Below are 17474 nucleotides of genomic sequence, written 5' to 3'. Positions count from 1 at the left end.
ATAAGACAGAGCCAGTATTTACACGACCCAGTTCTCTCCTCCTTGGATTACCCCGCACGTCCCGTCCTTTCGTATGACGTGGCCGAACCGCCGAACCCTCATCTTCGTGTCATGTCCCTGCCGACCACTTGAACCGACCATTCTCACCGCGGAAATGAATTCATGGGGAGAGGAACAGAGCCTCCAGCACACAACTCAGGCGTCACACAGAGCGTACTATTGGAGAACCACTGAGTCGAAACAGGAATCTCACAGTCACAGGAACTCAATAGCGGTACTTTTTTTCATTTTAGTAGCATCTTGAAGGGACACCAAGAGAACAGGAAATTTATAGCCTCAGAAATCAATGAAGTGTAATCGTCAATCTATTTCTGTGTCATCTTAGAAGAGCACAGAGTCATAACAAGCAAAGTCCATCCACAGAGACACAGGAACAGTATATTTCCTTTAGTTTAGCTGGGTCCCCCTCAACCGAGAACTAGTGTCGTATTAAACACTCCGGCTCCCAAGCACACATATTTGACAAGGGTTTCTGAGGCGTTTTGGGGCACTTCCAGGGGTACTTTAATGACCCTTGTGGTAGTGTCACTCTTCTTCTGTACAATGAACGTGAAAAAAACCTCATGGAAACCAGATTGCTCTCCTTTTCGGCCTTTAATGACCCTCGTGGTAGTGTGACTCTTCTTCTGTACCATGAACGTAAAAAAAACCTTATGGAAACCAGGTTGCTCTCCTTTTCGGCCTTTAATGACCCTCGTGGTAGTGTGACTCTTCTTCTGTACCATGAACGTAAAAAAACCCTTATGGAAATCCGATTGCTCTCCTTTTCGGCCTTTAATGACCCTCGTGGTAGTGTGACTCTTCTTCTGTACCATGAACGTAAAAAAACCCTAATGGAAATCCGATTGCTCTCCTTTTCGGCCTTTGGAATTGTTGACGTGAGAGCGGGAATCGTCTGACAGTACCTGCCCTAGTGTCTTCCCGTGATACGTTGTAAATTACCCGCTGCCCTCCATTACGCCCCGTGCCTCCCGCCTTCCCCGCCGGGCACAGCCTCATTTCTGCCCGCCCGCCCGCCTGCTTCGCCCTCACATACTCGCCTCACCGCCTCTGCCCTCCGCTCCCTTTCCCGGCCCTGCTCTCCCTCTCATTCCAGTTGTACATTATACCCCGACATGCCAACGTGTTCTACCCCTCACATGCCACAGAACAACACCGCCGCTTGGGACGAGAAACATGTGGTGTGTGTGTCTGTGTGTGTGTGTGTGTGTGTGTGTGTGTGTGTGTGTGTGTGTGTGTGTGTGTGTGTTAGTGGTCGTGGTCATCGTTTTCGTCGTCGTTTTCGTCGTTGTCAGAATGTTGATGTAATTGGTGTTTTACTAGTGGTCGTGGTCATCGTTGTCGTCGTCGTCGCTGTCAGAATGTTGATGTACCAGGTGTCGTGCTGGTCGTATAGTCATCGTTGTCGTCGTTGTCGTTGTCAGAATGTAAATGTAATGGGTGTCTTGCGGGGTCACATTTTTTATATTCAAGCAAGAGGGCGCCACTATAAACACTTGCCTGCGCCATACCGAGTTAGGGCCGACCATCAGGCCCCTCCAAGAAAGCCTACCGGTGTCATAGGCAGAAACGTAAAAAAAAAAGAAATAAAAAAAAATCTAGGGGCAACAGCATCACCCAGCACCCACTATGGCGCTTCCCAAACTAAAACTGACGAAGAAGGAATTTGGCTTTCTCTTTCACATCTCGCGGCAATGAGCGGGAGGGAGGGAGCGTTTCTTTCACCTTTCACTCCTGGGGCCTCAGCTAGCGTGCCGCGAGTCCTGCAAAAAAAGTAACACACCCGCACACACACACTCACACACACACTGGTGAAAGTATGTACCTCTGAAGGGGATCATAAGGTCTTCAGCGCGTCATGCATGCAGGGAAGCAGTGAGGCATCTCGTTGGGAGTCTTGGGACCTTAGTAAGACGAGAGCACGTATTGTTAAACGTATTGGGACCTCAGTTCGCCAGTTTATAAAGTCTCGTAGAAGTTCTTGTCGGGGTTTTCATGTACTGTTTTGCGATGCTGGTGATAGCTTTACCCGACTTCTGCACCATGAACTGAGAAAGTCACCCATGAAAACCCGGTTAATCTTCTCTATAGCCTTGGGAAATAGTCGTATTGGGAGCCCGAGACGCCTGTTTGAAAAGCCTCTCGTAGAAATTGTCGGGGTTTTCATGGACTTTTTTGTAATGCTACTCTTAGTTTTACCCGACTTCTGCACCCTGAATCTTCTCCGTAGCCTGGGGAAATAGTCGTCGTGGGAGCCAGAGGCGTTTAAGAATATGGACCTAGGACGGAACATAAGAGTCTCCCTAACAGAGCGGAATGAGGACTAACTGCACAGCTAAATGGAGTCAGGTAGTGTTCTAAGAGGCAGGCGCTGGGAGTGTGGGCAGCAGTGGGATCAAGGGGAATGGTGTTAGTGTTAGTGCCTTGGGGTTTATGGTTGAGGTTAGTGCCTAGTTTTATGTGTTAGTGGGTGGTGAGGCTGTTAGGAGTTATAGAAAGGAAAGGATCATGAATCAAAGGGGATGTATCAGTGATGAGTGTGTTAGTTTCTTGTGGTTAGGGTGTTATTAGCTTACGTGAGGATGTCAGTAGTTTGTGAGGTTGTTAGGATTATAGAAAGGAAAAGGTCTTGGATCAGAGGGGATGTAACAGAGGTGAAGGTGTTAGTTGGGGTGCTATAGGCTTACGTTATGGTGTTGGTGCTTCCTGAGTTTAGTGGGAGGTTTTAGCAGTGATGGAAGGGAAGGGTGTCAGGAATAAGTGTAAGGGGAGTGCCAGAAGTCAGGGTTAGGGCTGGGGAAGGGGGGACACGAGAGCTGGGGGGAGAGGTGAGGTGCGGGGGGGCCATCTGATGCCCTGGTGTCCGAGGTGAGGTGCGCGGTGCGGGTGCCGTGACCAGGGCGGTAAGCGAGGTGGAGGGGCAGGCCTCGGGGCGGGCAGGCTGGCCGGGGCGGGATGAGTCAGGGCCGGGATTCATCTCACGGATGCTGTGGGGGCAACAAGGACCTCCAGGCGACTCCAGGAAGCAACCCGCGTGTGTCTCAACCCAACGAGCCCCGTCCGCCACCTCACTCCGCCTCTGCCACCCTCCCGTCCCGTGCCCCCCTTCCTGCCCCCTGTGACAGGTGTTAGTGTGGCCCGGTCGTAGTCTCAAGAGGCGAGATTGCGGACGTGCAGGACTGGGCGTGCGGACTGCTGCTGAGGCCGAAGCCAGGCTCGGAGGACGGAGTCTCCTTAGGGCAGCAGGACGCGCCCCGCATACTGATCAGCTGCTGGCGTTCGCCTTGGCTCTGGAGCACCTTTTATTCGTTTGTACCTACACAGCCTCGCTATGCCCATGTGCCGCTCTGGTTAGTTGCAGAGCAGCCGTCCTGCGAGCCGCCCCTTTCTGCAGCCCCGCCCCCCGCGCCCGTCTGTTTTCCGTCAGCTTCAAGCAAGGCGTGCTGCAGGCAAGGCAGTGGTGGCGGGACGCTGGGGGTAACTCGCTAGGCTGCTGGTTTGTTGGCTCAACGTCGGGGCAGGCGGCTGTGGCAAGTGGTTGTCACGCGGGGCGTGGCGTGTAACACTCGTGTTTGCCGTGCACACAATTCTCTCGCCGTGTACACAACTCTGCTGCAATGTACACAGCTTTACAACAGTAGGTACAGGCGAGTCAGCTGCCGCCGTGTTGACGCTCGTAGTTAGGACCTACACCATCTGGGTACACATTTGAGGATGTGTCAAGTGTAAATGGAGTGTTCTCGACAGTGGGATGATTGCAGAAGCGGCGGTGGTTAGAGTGGTGGTGGTGGTGGTGGTCGGGGCAGCGGTTGTCGCGGCGACACTCACCGTCTCGTGGACGGACGCGTGTTGGGTTGCAGTCAGAGGTCGCGGTTTTAATTACGTCTGTGGTCGGCCTTCTGACCCGAGGCACAGCTCGACGCAGAGCCCGCCGCGCACTCAGGGCGGAATGTTGAGCACGTTAGTTGGACGCGCTGCTTGTCAAGCCTCTCAGAGAATATTTAAAGTGCAGGCCAGGCAGGCTCTCACATATTTCCTCATTCTCTAAAAGGCCTCACAGCCTCCACTCAGCCAGTCACAGTCACCCCAAGCAGTCCTTCACAACCTGTCACATTCTGTCTCACCTCTTCACAGCTCTCATAATATTTTTTTTCAAACCCTCAGCCCTTTCAAGCCCTTCACAGACCCTCACAGCCCTTCACACCCAACCACAGCCTCCCCGTGCAATCTTCCACAACCTATCGTATTCTGTCTCCTCTATACACACCTGTCATAATCTTTTTTAACCCCTCAGTCCCTTAAACCCCTTCACAGCCCCTCACGACCTCTTACAGTCCCTCGCAGTCTTTTTCAACACATCAACCCCTAAAGCTCTTCTCAGCCTCCCCCCAATCCTCACCTCAGTCCTTCACAGCCTACCCAGCTCCTCACCGCAGACAGGGCCACTTTCCACATCCCGTCACAGCCTCCGTTCTCATTGTTCTGTTGGTCTTTGGCGTCTTAGGTTACTCTAGGCTTTATGGATGTGCTCACCTCATCGCTTGCCTCTCCTTCTCAATCCCCAATAAGTACGTGTAGTTGGTTTCCTTTGTGGTCGAGTATTTGCTGTCCTGCGAAGCTTCCCTTACTTGGAGATGCCTGAGATGCCTTTGTGTAATTGACAGTCACTGGATGAGAACTTAGACTACACAGAGAAGCCCGGTACTGAATGAATGGAGTCTGTGTCCTTGCCATGTATGCAGTGATTCTCCTCCTTCTCCTCCTCCTCCTCCTGCTCTTTCTTCTTCTTCTCCTTCTTCTCGTTCTTGTTCTTGTTCTTCTTGTTCTTGTTCTTGTTCTTCTTGTTCTTGTTCTTGTTCTTGATATTTTTCTTCTTCCTCTTCCTCTCCCTCTTCCTCCCCCTCCTCCTCCTCCTCCTTTGTGGAAAAAGGCCAATATTACCCCGCTCTTTAAAAAAGGAGATAAAAAACAAGCCAGTAATTATCGTCCCATCAGCCTTACGTCTGTCCTAATTAAACTATTCGAAAAAATAATCAGGGATAAAATGATCACTTTCCTTGAAACAAATGATTTGATAACTGATAGTCAGCATGGATTTCGTAGTAATCGGTCTTGGCTTATCAACCTATTAACCTTTTTCAACGATGTTTATACATGTTGGGACGCCCGAAGCCCATATGACGTAATTTACTTAGATTTTCAGAAAGCGTCTGATAAGGTTCCTCACGTTAGGCTTATTTCTAAACTGCGTTCCCACGGTATTAACGACCATCTATGTGCGTGGATTCATGACTGGCTCACCAACAGAGGACAACGTGTAGTTCTTAATGGTGAAGCATCGGATTGGCAACCCGTCACCAGTGGCGTGCCCCAAGGCTCGGTCCTGGGGCCAACACTATTCATAATTTACGTGAACGACTTAGAAACTGATATCCTATCAAAAGTAGCCAAATTCGCCGACGACACCAAATTAGGAGGTACGGTAATGAACAGTCAAAGTTGCGAGAATATTCAATCAGACTTAATAAGACTTGCCGACTAGAGCGAAAAATGGCAAATGAGTTTTAACGTAGATAAATGTTAAGTAATGCACATAGGTGAAAAAAAAACTACTAACTTTAAATATCAGATTCAAGGACATGAGTTCAGCGAAGTAAAACAAGAAAAAGATCTTGGTGTCATTATCAGTAACACTCTTAAAATGAGTGATCAATGTTCTGCAGCGAGTAAAAAAGCCAATATGATGTTAGGATTAATCTAAAAAAACTTTGATTATAAATCACCCGAACTTATGAAGAGATTATATTTAGCATTTGTAAGACCACACCTAGAATACGCCGTTCAGTTCTGGTCACCGAACTGTATCAAAGATCAAGTTTTGCTAGAAAAGATACAGCGACGAGCAACCAAACAAATTCCAGCGCTCCGAAACTTGCCATATGACGAGCGTTTAAAGCGTTTAGATATGACGTTTTCCCTAAAAAAGCGAAGGATAAGAGGGGACTTAATTGGAGTGTTCAAAATCCTTAATGGATTCGACAACATTAACCCAGATAGTCTATTTCAGAGAGACACCAACACAATAACACGCAGCAACGGCATGAAGTTAAAGGGAAACCGATGTAACACATTGGTGCGCAGAAGTTTTTTCAATAATAGAGTCGTCGATCACTGGAATAGACTCCCACCGTCAGTAGTTAGCGCACAGAGTATCAATAGCTTTAAGTCTTCATTGGATAAGTACTTCAGGGATATAAGATTATACTGACCCTTCTTCGCATGTTTTCAGACAGATTGTAGGAAGACGTCAACCTAAATCCATATTATTCTCCCCCACAACCTAGGTTGCAAGTAGCGTAAGTTAAGAATAGAGTAAAGCAACAGTTAATGTCCGCATGACAGGTGGAGTGAGGTGTGGGTGCAGTAAGGTGACAGGGTACTGGTGCGTGCATAGTACCGCCGATAAAATGAGGATCAAGCCTCCACCTGTGCCCCTGAAACTACACCTCACCCACCGTGAGTATTAGGGGGGATTCTGGGGCTGCCCTGTGAAGGCCACTCGGCCTCTTCCAGTCTCCCTGTGTTTCTATGTTCTTATGTTCTTATGTAATGAAGTCATTTTCCCCCACAGCTTAGGTTACCAGTAGTGTAAGTTAAGGGTAGTAATTTCCTCTTATTTCTCTCTTTACTGTAAAATTTCCATGTCCCTTTCTTCCTTAAAGGTACATGGTGTTCTCTTCTAACTATTTCCTGCCGGCACGTTGCCGGAGGGAGAGGTGGGGAGGAGCCTTCATCTATTCTGTCCTGTCCTACCACACGTAGATTACTAGTAGTAGCGGTAGTAAACAGACACCCTCGCCATAGACCGATAGGTCTTCTGGTGTCTGTTCTTCCTATGTATTCCTATGTATTCCTCCTCCTCCTCCTCCTCCTCCTTTTCCACACCACAGGCACCATGGCAGGACAGGCGTATAATAAGTTAGTTTAGTTTATTTCTGGTTAAGTTTAAGGTACAGAGAGAAAACAATGTAACAAAACACACTTCGCAGGACACTGGAATGCCACGGAGGGAGGAAAAGAACCAGAGGGAGGGAGTGGGGGACGGGGGGGGGGAAGGGTGGCGAGGAACGGACGGGAGACAGAGGCAGAGGCACGAGTCACTTCCGTTCACCTGATCACCTGTGGAGTTGTCACCGCCGTGGAATGCAACAGGTGACGTCAGAGCATCAGTCAGGTGTTTCCAGGTGCGGCGGAGGAAAAGGATGTGGATATTTTCCTTGTTTATGTATGCGCAGGAGGATGGACTTCGGCAAAACAAGATGATAAAGAAGAGGAAGAAGAAGGTGAGGAGGAGGAGGGTGAAGAACATAAGAACATAAGAACGTAAGGAGTCTGCAAGAGGCCGGTTGGCCTATACAAGGCAGCTCCTGTACACCAACCCCCCACCCCCTCCACACCATCCATGGCTTTATCTGACTTCTTCTTGAATGGTATACCCACAACATTCCGCTCTGTTCCATTCGTCCACCACTCTATTAGTGAAAACCAATTCTTGCTGTCTTTTGTTGAATCTGAATCTTTGTAAAAAACCACGTCCGCGCGTCCCTCCTTCCTTTCCTCAAAATTTTATTGACATCCCCTTTATTAAATCCCTTCATCCATTTATAAACTTCGATCAAGTCTCCTCGAAGAAAAGGAGGAGGAGAAGAAGGAGGCGGGGGAGGAGGAAGAAGAGACTATAGAAGGAGGAGGCTGAAGTTACGAAGAAGAGGAGGAGGAGGAGAAGAAGGAGGCGGGGGAGGAGGAAGAAGAGACTATAGAAGGAGGAGGCTGAAGTTACGAAGAAGAAGAGGAGGAGGAGAAGAAGGAGGCGGGGGAGGAGGAAGAAGAGACTATAGAAGGAGGAGGCTGAAGTTACGAAGAAGAAGAGGAGGAGGAGAAGAAGGAGGCGGGGGAGGAGGAAGAAGAGACTATAGAAGGAGGAGGCTGAAGTTACGAAGAAGAGGAGGAGGAGAAGAAGGAGGCGGGGGAGGAGGAAGAAGAGACTATAGAAGGAGGAGGCTGAAGTTACGAAGAAGAGGAGAAGAAGGAGGAGGGGGAGGAAGAAGAAGAGAGTATAGAAGAAGGAGGCTGAAGTTACGAAGAAGAAGAGGAGGAGGAGAAGAAGGAGGCGGGGGAGGAGGAAGAAGAGACTATAGAAGGAGGAGGCTGAAGTTACGAAGAAGAGGAGGAGGAGAAGAAGGAGGCGGGGGAGGAGGAAGAAGAGACCATAGAAGGAGGAGGCTGAAGTTACGAAGAAGAGGAGGAGAAGAAGGAGGCGGGGCAGGAAGAAGAAGAGACTATAGAAGAAGGAGGCTGAAGTTACTAAGAAGAAAAGGAGGAAGGAGGGAAAGAACAGGATAAGGAATAAGAGAAGGAGGATGGGGAGGGGTAGGAGGGACGGACCACCACTAGTTGAATGCATCGCCCAGGCTGGTAGGAGTAGCGGCCCGTCCCTTGTGGCTGCCTCACGCCGCCTAATATGTGCGTCTCGCGATGTTCCACCTTCACCTTTTTTGGCCCGCAGACTACCGCACATTATGACCCTCTTGCGCGATGCTCTCGGGATGAAGTGGAAGCGTAGGGCAGAAGTGGGACCTCGAAAACACGTATACCTATATCCTGTATCTATGTATTTCTGAGGGTCGTGTTTTCAATCGTATCGTCACCTCAATACGCCTCTTTGAAAAGCCTCTCGTAGAAGTTGCAGGGATTTTCATGGACTGTTTTATGATCCTAGTGATAAGTTTACTCCCATGAAAGCCCGGTTATTCTTCTCTGTGGCCTTGGGAAACAGTCTTAGTGGGAGCCCGATACGTTTAATTATATGGACGTATAACCCACAGTCTCCCCCTCAAAAGAAAGGTACAACTAAAGAAAAACTCGTTCGTGGTAACCTATCAAGTCAAATCTACACCCTTAACCAAAGTATAACACACCCTTAAACCTCTAAAACCGGTCACCATAAGCTAACACTACGTCACACTATAACACAGTCTCCCCTCAAAAGAAAGGCTACAAGTCAAGCGAATGTCGATCGTGGTAAGCTATCAAGTCAAATCTGCACCCTTAACCCGCTTCTCTCCTCCTCCGGGACTGACCAGCACGTGTCTTTCAGCCGTACGTGACCGGCGGTGGGCCCCCAACAGCCTGGGTCGTGCCGGCGTGCTGGTGGTGACGGCGCAGATCCTGGTGGGGGTGATGGGCGTGACCCTGGCCGCCTGGTTCCTGATGTGGGCGCCCATCCTCAAGTTTAGGGAGGTCCCGCACTACGCTGGTGTCCCGGTAAGCTGTTGCGATTGTATTTTGTGTTATAAAGAGGTAGATAGATAGATATAGATAGATAAAGAGATAGAGAGAGAGAGAGAGTTGTAGTAATAGTAGTAGTAGTAGTAGTAGTACTGTTGGTAGTAGTTACACACACACACACAAACACACACACACACGCACACACACACACACTACCCCCTCCCTCCCCCACACACAAACAACATAACGCCACTGAAACAAGATATGAGAGAAAAAAGGAAAAGTTAATAAACCAAAATGAACCTGAGCGTCACGCAGCTTGTCTGGGAACTGGATCGTGACAGCCCAAAGAGAGGCATTGAAACCCCCACCGTGACTTTTCTGACCCCCTTCCGCTGCGGCCTCAGGGTCACGCCATCTTCCTCTTCCTCCTCCTTTTTTTTCTTCTTCCTCTTCCTCCTCTTTTACTTCTTTCTCTTCTTGTTTTAATCTTGTTCTTGTTCTTTTCTTTTCTTCTTCTTCGTCGTCTTTCTCCTCCTCTTCTCTTTTTTTCTCTTTCTTCTTCTTCCTCTTCCTCCTCCTCTTCCCTCTTCGTCTTCCATATCCTCCTCCTTCTCCTCTTTTTCTTCTTCCTTTTCCTCCTCTTCTTCCCTTTCCTCAGTTTCCTCTTCTTCCTCTTCCTCCTCGTCTTCCTCTTCGTCTTCCAACTCCTCCTCCTCTTTTCTTCGCCTTCCTCTTCCTCTTCGTTTTCTTTCTCCTCCTCTCCCTCTTTTTTTCATCTTCCTCTTCGTCTTCCATCTCCTCCTCCTCCTCTTCCTCTTCCTCCCCCTCTTCCTCCTCTTCTTCCACCACACTCAACAGTCAACATCGTTCTCATTATTCTTCAGAACAACATAATGATAAGTAACACACACACACACACACACACACACACACACACACGATAGCCGCCATATTAGGGTTCCTGAATACGAGATTCGGCCTTCACATATTCATACGATCAATTTACCTTCCCCTCCTCCCTCCTCCTCCCCTCCTCCCTCTCTTTCGTACACCTCCTCTCTCTCTCTCTCTCTCCTCCCTCCTCTCTCCCTCCTCCTCCTCTCTCTCTCTCTCTCTCTCTCTCTCTCTCTCTCTCTCTCTCTCTCTCTCTCTCTCTCTTTGTTTCTCTCTCTCTCTCTCTCTCTCTCTCTCTCTCTCTCTCTCTCTCTCTCTCTCTCTCTCTCTCTCTCTCTCTCTCACACACACACACACACACACACACACACACACTACCACCACCATGGTCATCATCTCGGGTCCTAACGCAGGCAATAGGTTGGTGGTGATGTAAGTGGGAGCAATTCAGGTTCTGGCGTGCTCGTGGCGATCCTCGGACCACCGCCTCGTGAAGGGGACTCACTCACTCTATTGACTCGAGGACGCAGTAATAGGGTTCGCTCAAGGAGGGGAGGTTGTCCGTTCATGTTTTCTGAGTACATTATCAAGTGGCAACATACTATATGGCTATATAGTTGGTGCATTTCACTTTGGCGAAAAAGTCAATTTGCGATTATTTCATTTGGTCGTCAGTAATACACTTCAATTGGGCGCCAACATATCAGGGCAATTTTATGACTCCTGGGGAAGTATCAGACTGTTTCGTTAAAGACGTGATGCAAGATATTCCACACGACAGGCTGTGCAATGCATTTGCAGACTATATAGTTGACAAGTATGTGTCGGAAAACTCCAAATTTCCACGAGTTATGTGGCCTGCTGTGCCGTCAGACAACAGCAAGAGAACGAACAATGGACCGGAGGCTTTTCACTCTTATTTCACCAGCAGTTCTGCTCTCAGCCTCCCTCACTGTTTATCTCTCTCGATGTTCTGCGGAAATTACAAACCGTCACATCCATCAGAATCAGGGAAACCAATGCTCCTGTACCTAAAAGACTAAAAGAAAGACAAAACATGGACTTTATGCTTGAACAGTTCCACAAGTACGAAAACTAAGAAATTAGCAGAACACAATATATTCCAGCTGCCGACTCCAACCATACTGAATATATAAACAGAGAAATTGTTTAAAAAAATTTAGAAGTATTTTACTTTTACTTCACATAACTTGGCGTCCAAATGAAGTTTATTATGGCGCAAAATTGAATTATATTTTTCGCTCATATGACGTGGCAATCCGGCCAAATGAAATGCAGCCTTTTCTGCACCGTGGAGAGTCAGGCATAATGTTGTAGTACAGTATAAGGTAGCACACAGATCATTTTCCGCAGTTGCATAGTAGCCATTTTAGAAGCTAGATCGGTAGTATCGAGCACAGTAGCGTTGTAATGCGGCGAGGTAGTTTAGATATCCTCCTCCTGCTCCTCCTCCTCTTCTTCCTCTTCCTCCTCGTCTTCCTTCTCGTCCTCCATCTCCTCCTCCTCCTCCTCTTCTTCCTCTTCCTTCTCGTCTTTCTTCTCGTCTTCCACCTCCTTCTCCTTTTCTTCTTCATTTTCTTCCTGTTCGTCGTTGTAGTACAGCCGTTATCTATAGACAACATGCGGGACGTCCACAGTAAGTATGTCCTGATTCGCCTTTCGCCTTTCGGAATCATCTGAGACTGTCCAAGTGTTCAGTACTTTACCATCACTGCAATATACTGCGGTAACCAATATCGTTCTTGGCGTAGTCGCAGTAGCCTTTGTTTTACACAGAAGCAACGTGCGAGACTTCAAACGAAATCATCTGAGGCTGCCCGAGTTCTCAGTCCTTCACCATCATCGAAATTCACTGAGGTGACACATATCGTCTCTTGGCGTGGTCGTAGTAGCCATTGTTTAACATAGAAGCAACGTGCGAGACTTCAAACGAGTTTTCTCCTAACTCAGCCTCAGCCAAACCCGTCCTCTGCGAGCCTCATGGGCGTTAGCTGTCTCGGTGGGCGGCAGGTGGCTGCTGGGCGTGGCTGTCGTCAGGGAGCCGTGAATAAGCCCGCACTTAGCCGATGACTAATGGGTTATAGCCAAGCCCGGATTTGGTGTGTTCAATCAGGAAATTAATCTGATGTTATATAGTAAGTATATGGCGGATTCTGGGCCCAGGAATGTGGGTTTCCCCGCGGCCATGGTAGTGAATGTGTTTGTCTCGGGCTTGGAGGAATTGGACCAGTTTTTACCTGGCTGTCGTGCCGCAGGTGTTCCTGGCGGGGGTGTGCGGCGCCATCCTCATCAGCTGCTTCCAAAGGCGCCGCCACAGCTCTCTCGGCAGCGCAATCAAGGTGAGAGACTTAACACTGCTCCTTCCACAGGCACGCCACGGCCAGGACTAGGCGGTAGGGAAGTGTGGCTTGGCTGATAATGTTCCTTCCTAACCAAGTCTTGTCCATCGCCATGAGTCAGGCCGTGTGTGGCGGCCTTGGCAAGCAGCTAGGGGAAAAAAAAGAGATATGTGTTGGGAGATAAGACTAGAACAGCAACAGGCTTCTTATTTCTTATATAAATTATCATACTCACTTCATACACAGCATATGGCCTCTCATGACTCCTCTACTTTGTCAATGCAATCCGTTTGAGCGGAAGTCAGCCATTTTAGCGTTATGACAGCCTGTGTAGGTAAGAGTGCACATCCGGTCATCCAGAGAGGAAAAATGTTGACCGTTGTGGGCGTGGTGGGTTTCAGGGCTTGCTGGTGGCGCTGTGCTGCGTCAGCGTAGTGACCTGCCTGTGCGTGTGCATCTTCACGGCGCTGCACCTCACCCAGCTGGCCGCGATGACCTGCCACACCGAGCACTCCACGGTGTCCCACCCCGGCCAGCGCCTCGCCCTCGCGCCCGCCCCGCCCACCAGCCAGTTGCCGGGGATGGAGGACGACGAGGACCAGGGCGAGGGCAGCGGCTCGGGCGCGGCTGAGGCGGCCGTGTACGATGACGTGGACGAGGCTCTGGAGTTCGAGACTGTCACCCTGGAGAGTGTGACGATGGGCCCGGATCACGAGATCGTCCTCAACATCACGTCGTGTGCCTGTGAGCAGCGCGGCGCCTCGTGGCGGCGCAGGATGTCGTACCCAAACCTCAGCTGCCTGGAGGTGAATAACATCCTGCCCATCCTCTTCGTGGCCTCCTGCGTCGTGATGGCCATCGGTGCCGTGCTCTCCGCCCTCATCCTCTACCTCCTGTGGTCGTTCAAAAACAGTTTCTACGGCCCCGTAAAGCCGCACGAGCGACGGCCGTTCATATTCACGAGTAACTTTAAAGACACGACCAAAACGAGCAATGGGTCGAGTACCAAGGTGGCCAACGGTGACTCGAGGTTCAGGTGACGAAGGTAACCGCGGAGCGTGAGGCGAGGCCGTGCGCGGCGCGGCCCACCGGTGTCTCGAGGGGCGGGAGGAGCAGTGCGGCTATGACACACGCTTGGGGGAATGTACCTGGAGTCTTCTGTGGGCCTTGTTCCTCCCCGTCGCATGTAATGGAGTGTACCGGGCAGTGGACCATACCGGGAGTCCTTAGTTGGCACGCTGGAAATGCCGACGCTCGAGTTTTTTGATGTTCAAAAATAGAATCCACCCGACCGACCACAACGCTGATCAGATGCGGGTGAAACAAGTGTATAATCTATATTTTATGTACCGACGAATGTTACTGTGTAATAGCGTAGAATCTTTTAACTAGCCTTATAACGAACGCGGCTGCGGCGAGGCAAAGAACACTTAACACGCGGGGCCGTCCATGGAGTGGCTGGCTGACTGGTACGTGACACCCACTCGTCACAGTTCGAGTCTCCCTGTAGACGCACGCACGTGAACATAAACAGTTTTCTATGTAATTAGGTCAGTTTATATACAACTAAGCCTATAGTTTATCCATTACTGTAATAAAGCTTGATTCCCGTCATAGTGCCAGTGTTTTGCAAGCTTCCAACCCGCTCAGTGAACCCAAGACAGACACCACCAAACAGCCGCAGTCCTGCCAACCCTCCCGCGGCACCCAGGAGCACAGGTCCGAGGTGTTTGACGCCTGAGGTCCTCTGCAGTGTTTGTAGTGGTGCCTCCGGGGATTGAAGTGAGTAAGTACGCTTGGCTCCTCTTGTGTCCGCGTAATATACTCACCATCTCTTCCATTTCTCTCATTCCTAAAGCTCGTATTGTTAATCGTATCGGCGCCTATGTTTGCCTGTTTGAAAAGCCTCTCGTAGAAATTGCTGGACTTTTCATGGACTGTTCTGTGATCCCAGGGATAGTTTTACACGACCTATTCATCCTGAGCTGGAAAGTCACCCATGAAAAACCCGGTTAATCTTCTCGGAGACCTTAGGAAATAGTCGTAATGGGAGCCCGATACGTCCAAGAATATGGACCTAACTAAATCTCTTCGTCGTTCTTCAAGCATTAATAAACTGTCTCCACGCACTGTTACCATTTTTTACTCTTATTTCTCTCATTTTCTTTTATTTTTCTTACGTTTGTCCTCTTTTCTCTTTTGTTTATGTTTCGCATTCCTTCCTCGTCTCTTTCCTCTCATTATACTCACCATCTTGCTTCCATCCATCAGCTCATCTTCGTACTTCATTAATAACCTATCTCCATGCTTACAATATTTCCTCACTCCTTCAAGATCCTCGTTTTTTATCATTATTTGTTTCCATTCACTTCTCGCCTCCTCCTCCTCGTTGTTCATCCATAAACTGTCAACTCATTCTTGTACTTCATTCATAAACTGCCTCCAAGCTCTCAATTCTCTATATATCCTCACTCCTACAAGATCCTCGTTTTTAATCATCATTTGTTTCCATTCACTTCAGGTCACCGTCTCTCCTCTTCTCTTTCGCCTCCTCCTCCTCGTTGTTCATTCATAAACTGTCAGCTCATCCTCGTACTTCATTCATAAACTGCCTCCACGCTTACAATATTTCCTCACTCCTTCAAGTTCCTCGGTTTTGGTCATCAGCTGTTTCCATTCACTTCAGGTCTGCCACCGTCTCCCCTGCTCCCTTACCTCTTCCTCGCTCCTCATTCATAAACCTAACGTCACCACTCACGCCTGCTATGCTCTTTCACCTTTCCTACATAAGTTCCTCATTCTTGTTTTTCAGTCGTTATTAAGTGTTTTGAGTTGTTTTAATTATATGTCTCGTGTTTTTTTTATTATTATTGTTGTTGTTATTTATTATTATTATCATTATCATTCTTATTATTACTATTATTAATGTTATTATCATTGTGTGTGTGTGTGTGTGTGTGTGTGTGTGTGTGTGTGTGTGTGTGTGTGAGTGTGTATACCCGCGCGCGTGCAGTATATATCCCCCTGGCAGCAGACTGGGAAACACTAGGATCAAACTTACCTGGAAACACCCTGAGAACAAACTCCTCTTCCCGCGGTTATTCCCCGGAGTGATGGGTCGCGCGTGTCTCCCTTGCGCTGAGGCAGGGAATCCCACGCACTGCTGGTGGGAGGAGACTGGGAAGGGCGTTAAGTGTTTGCCTCCACTGCGATTGTGTTACCCGATGCAAAGGTTAGAGGAAAGGGAAAGGAGAGGAGTTAGAGTTCTTTCCTATTCCCGTTGCAATTGTGTTTCCCGTTACAAAAGGTTACAGAAAAAAAGTTCCCCTTACGATAAACAGTATTTGCTCCGTGGCCCATCTGACTGAAGGGAGTGGAAAGGAGTTGAATTTTTTTGGTATTCCTGTTGCGATTATGTTTCCCGCTGCAAAGGTTAGAGAGAAATTGCCCACAACGTTTAACAGTATATTTGCTTCGTGACCCATCCATCAGGAGTTCCCAGGCGATGTTGACTGAGAGGAAAAAAATTGCAATAGTGTGGACAGCCTTTGAATAGAGGGACGAGAAAGTTTTACTCTTCTCGTGGCGTTCATGTTTTCCCTGCAAAGGAGATAAGAATAAATAAGTGTTTCATATGATAAATAAGGAATCACAACCTTGGCGAGAGAGGAAAGAGGTGATGTAATCCCTCTCTCAATTCAGTTTTACCGTTCTCTGGAATTTGTGTGTTTATTAGTGCAAGAGAGAGAACGAGGAAAAAGTGTTCCGTACAGTGAATAGGGAATTCCAGCCTTGACGAAAAAGGAAAAAGAAAATGTTAGCCGCCTCACAGACAAGTTTTCCTGTCCCCGCGGAGTTCCAAAGATTTTACTACGAAAGACAGGATAAGAAAACGGTTATCAAGGAGCAGTATTAGTTTAGTGTCAAACAAGAAATGTACGTTTTTTGGTTTTCTTTTTACGTTTTCGTCGTATGACACCGGTAGGCTTTTTTGGTGGGGCCGTCGAATTTGTGTTTTCCTCTGCGGAAGAAAGACGAAACAAGAGGTCCAAACAATAGCCAGTCTTTGCTCCCCGATCAGTCTGCGTGTCGGGAAACAATCCGTCCATGCATCGCCGAGGGGAGCAAAAACAAGCGTGTTCCGCCGCCGGGCAGTGAGTCACGTCGTGGTGGTGGTGCGCGGCGAAGCGTCCGCCAGTCACGTCCTGGAAACTACTTAGAATTTTTTTCGTTTCTCTTCCAACACGCAACTACTTCTCAGGAGGCTGCATGTAGAGGAGGAGGCTCTCGAGTGGAAATAGATGCCATGCACATAGTGTTGCCTAAGTGTTGCCTCTCCCCTCCACATACACACTGTTTTCGTCTTTGCTCCAATACTGGTCTACTATATCATGAGGTTGGGAGGGGGAGAGGTATAGGCATCTGTTCGTCTTTCCTTAAACATTCGTCTAGTATACCATGACTGCGAGCGAAAGGGGGAGAACTATATATATAGACATCTCTTCGTCTTTCCTCAAACATTCGTCTAGTATACCATGAGACTGCGAGCGAAAGGGGGAGAACTATATATAGGCATCTCTTCGTCTTTTCTCAAACATTCGTCTAGTATACCATGAGACTGCGAGCGAAAGGGGGAGAACTATATATAGGCATCTCTTCGTCTTTTCTCAAACATTCGTGTAGTATACCATGAGACTGCGAGCGAAACGGGGAAAAGTGTGTATATAGGCATTTGTTCGTCTTTCCTCAAACATTCGTGTACTATATCATAAGACTGCAGGAAACGGAAGGAGTAGTATAGTCATTTGTTCGTCTTTCCGCAAACATTCATCTACTTTTTTATATGGCCGCGAGGGGGAGAGGAAGAAG

General features: G+C 48.6%; 1 protein-coding gene across 3 annotated transcripts in view; it reads left to right on the top strand.

Moving 5' to 3' along the window:
* Positions 1-17474, top strand: part of LOC126996641 (uncharacterized) — an 85791-nt gene that overhangs the window by 63484 nt on the left and 4833 nt on the right. For all 3 annotated transcript variants that reach the window (XM_050857330.1, XM_050857329.1, XM_050857328.1), the window contains exons 4-6: positions 9218-9384; positions 12522-12605; positions 13007-14391. In XM_050857330.1, coding sequence (XP_050713287.1) covers positions 9218-9384; positions 12522-12605; positions 13007-13645 — 890 coding nt within the window. In that variant the 3' untranslated portion in view covers positions 13646-14391. The remainder of the gene's footprint in view (positions 1-9217; positions 9385-12521; positions 12606-13006; positions 14392-17474) is intronic.

This window comes from Eriocheir sinensis, chromosome 10, assembly GCF_024679095.1.
Source record: "Eriocheir sinensis breed Jianghai 21 chromosome 10, ASM2467909v1, whole genome shotgun sequence".
NCBI classification, from domain to species: Eukaryota; Metazoa; Arthropoda; class Malacostraca; order Decapoda; family Varunidae; genus Eriocheir; species Eriocheir sinensis.
The sequence above is the reverse complement of the archived record's forward strand: the minus strand, read 5'-3'. Positions and strand labels throughout refer to the sequence as shown.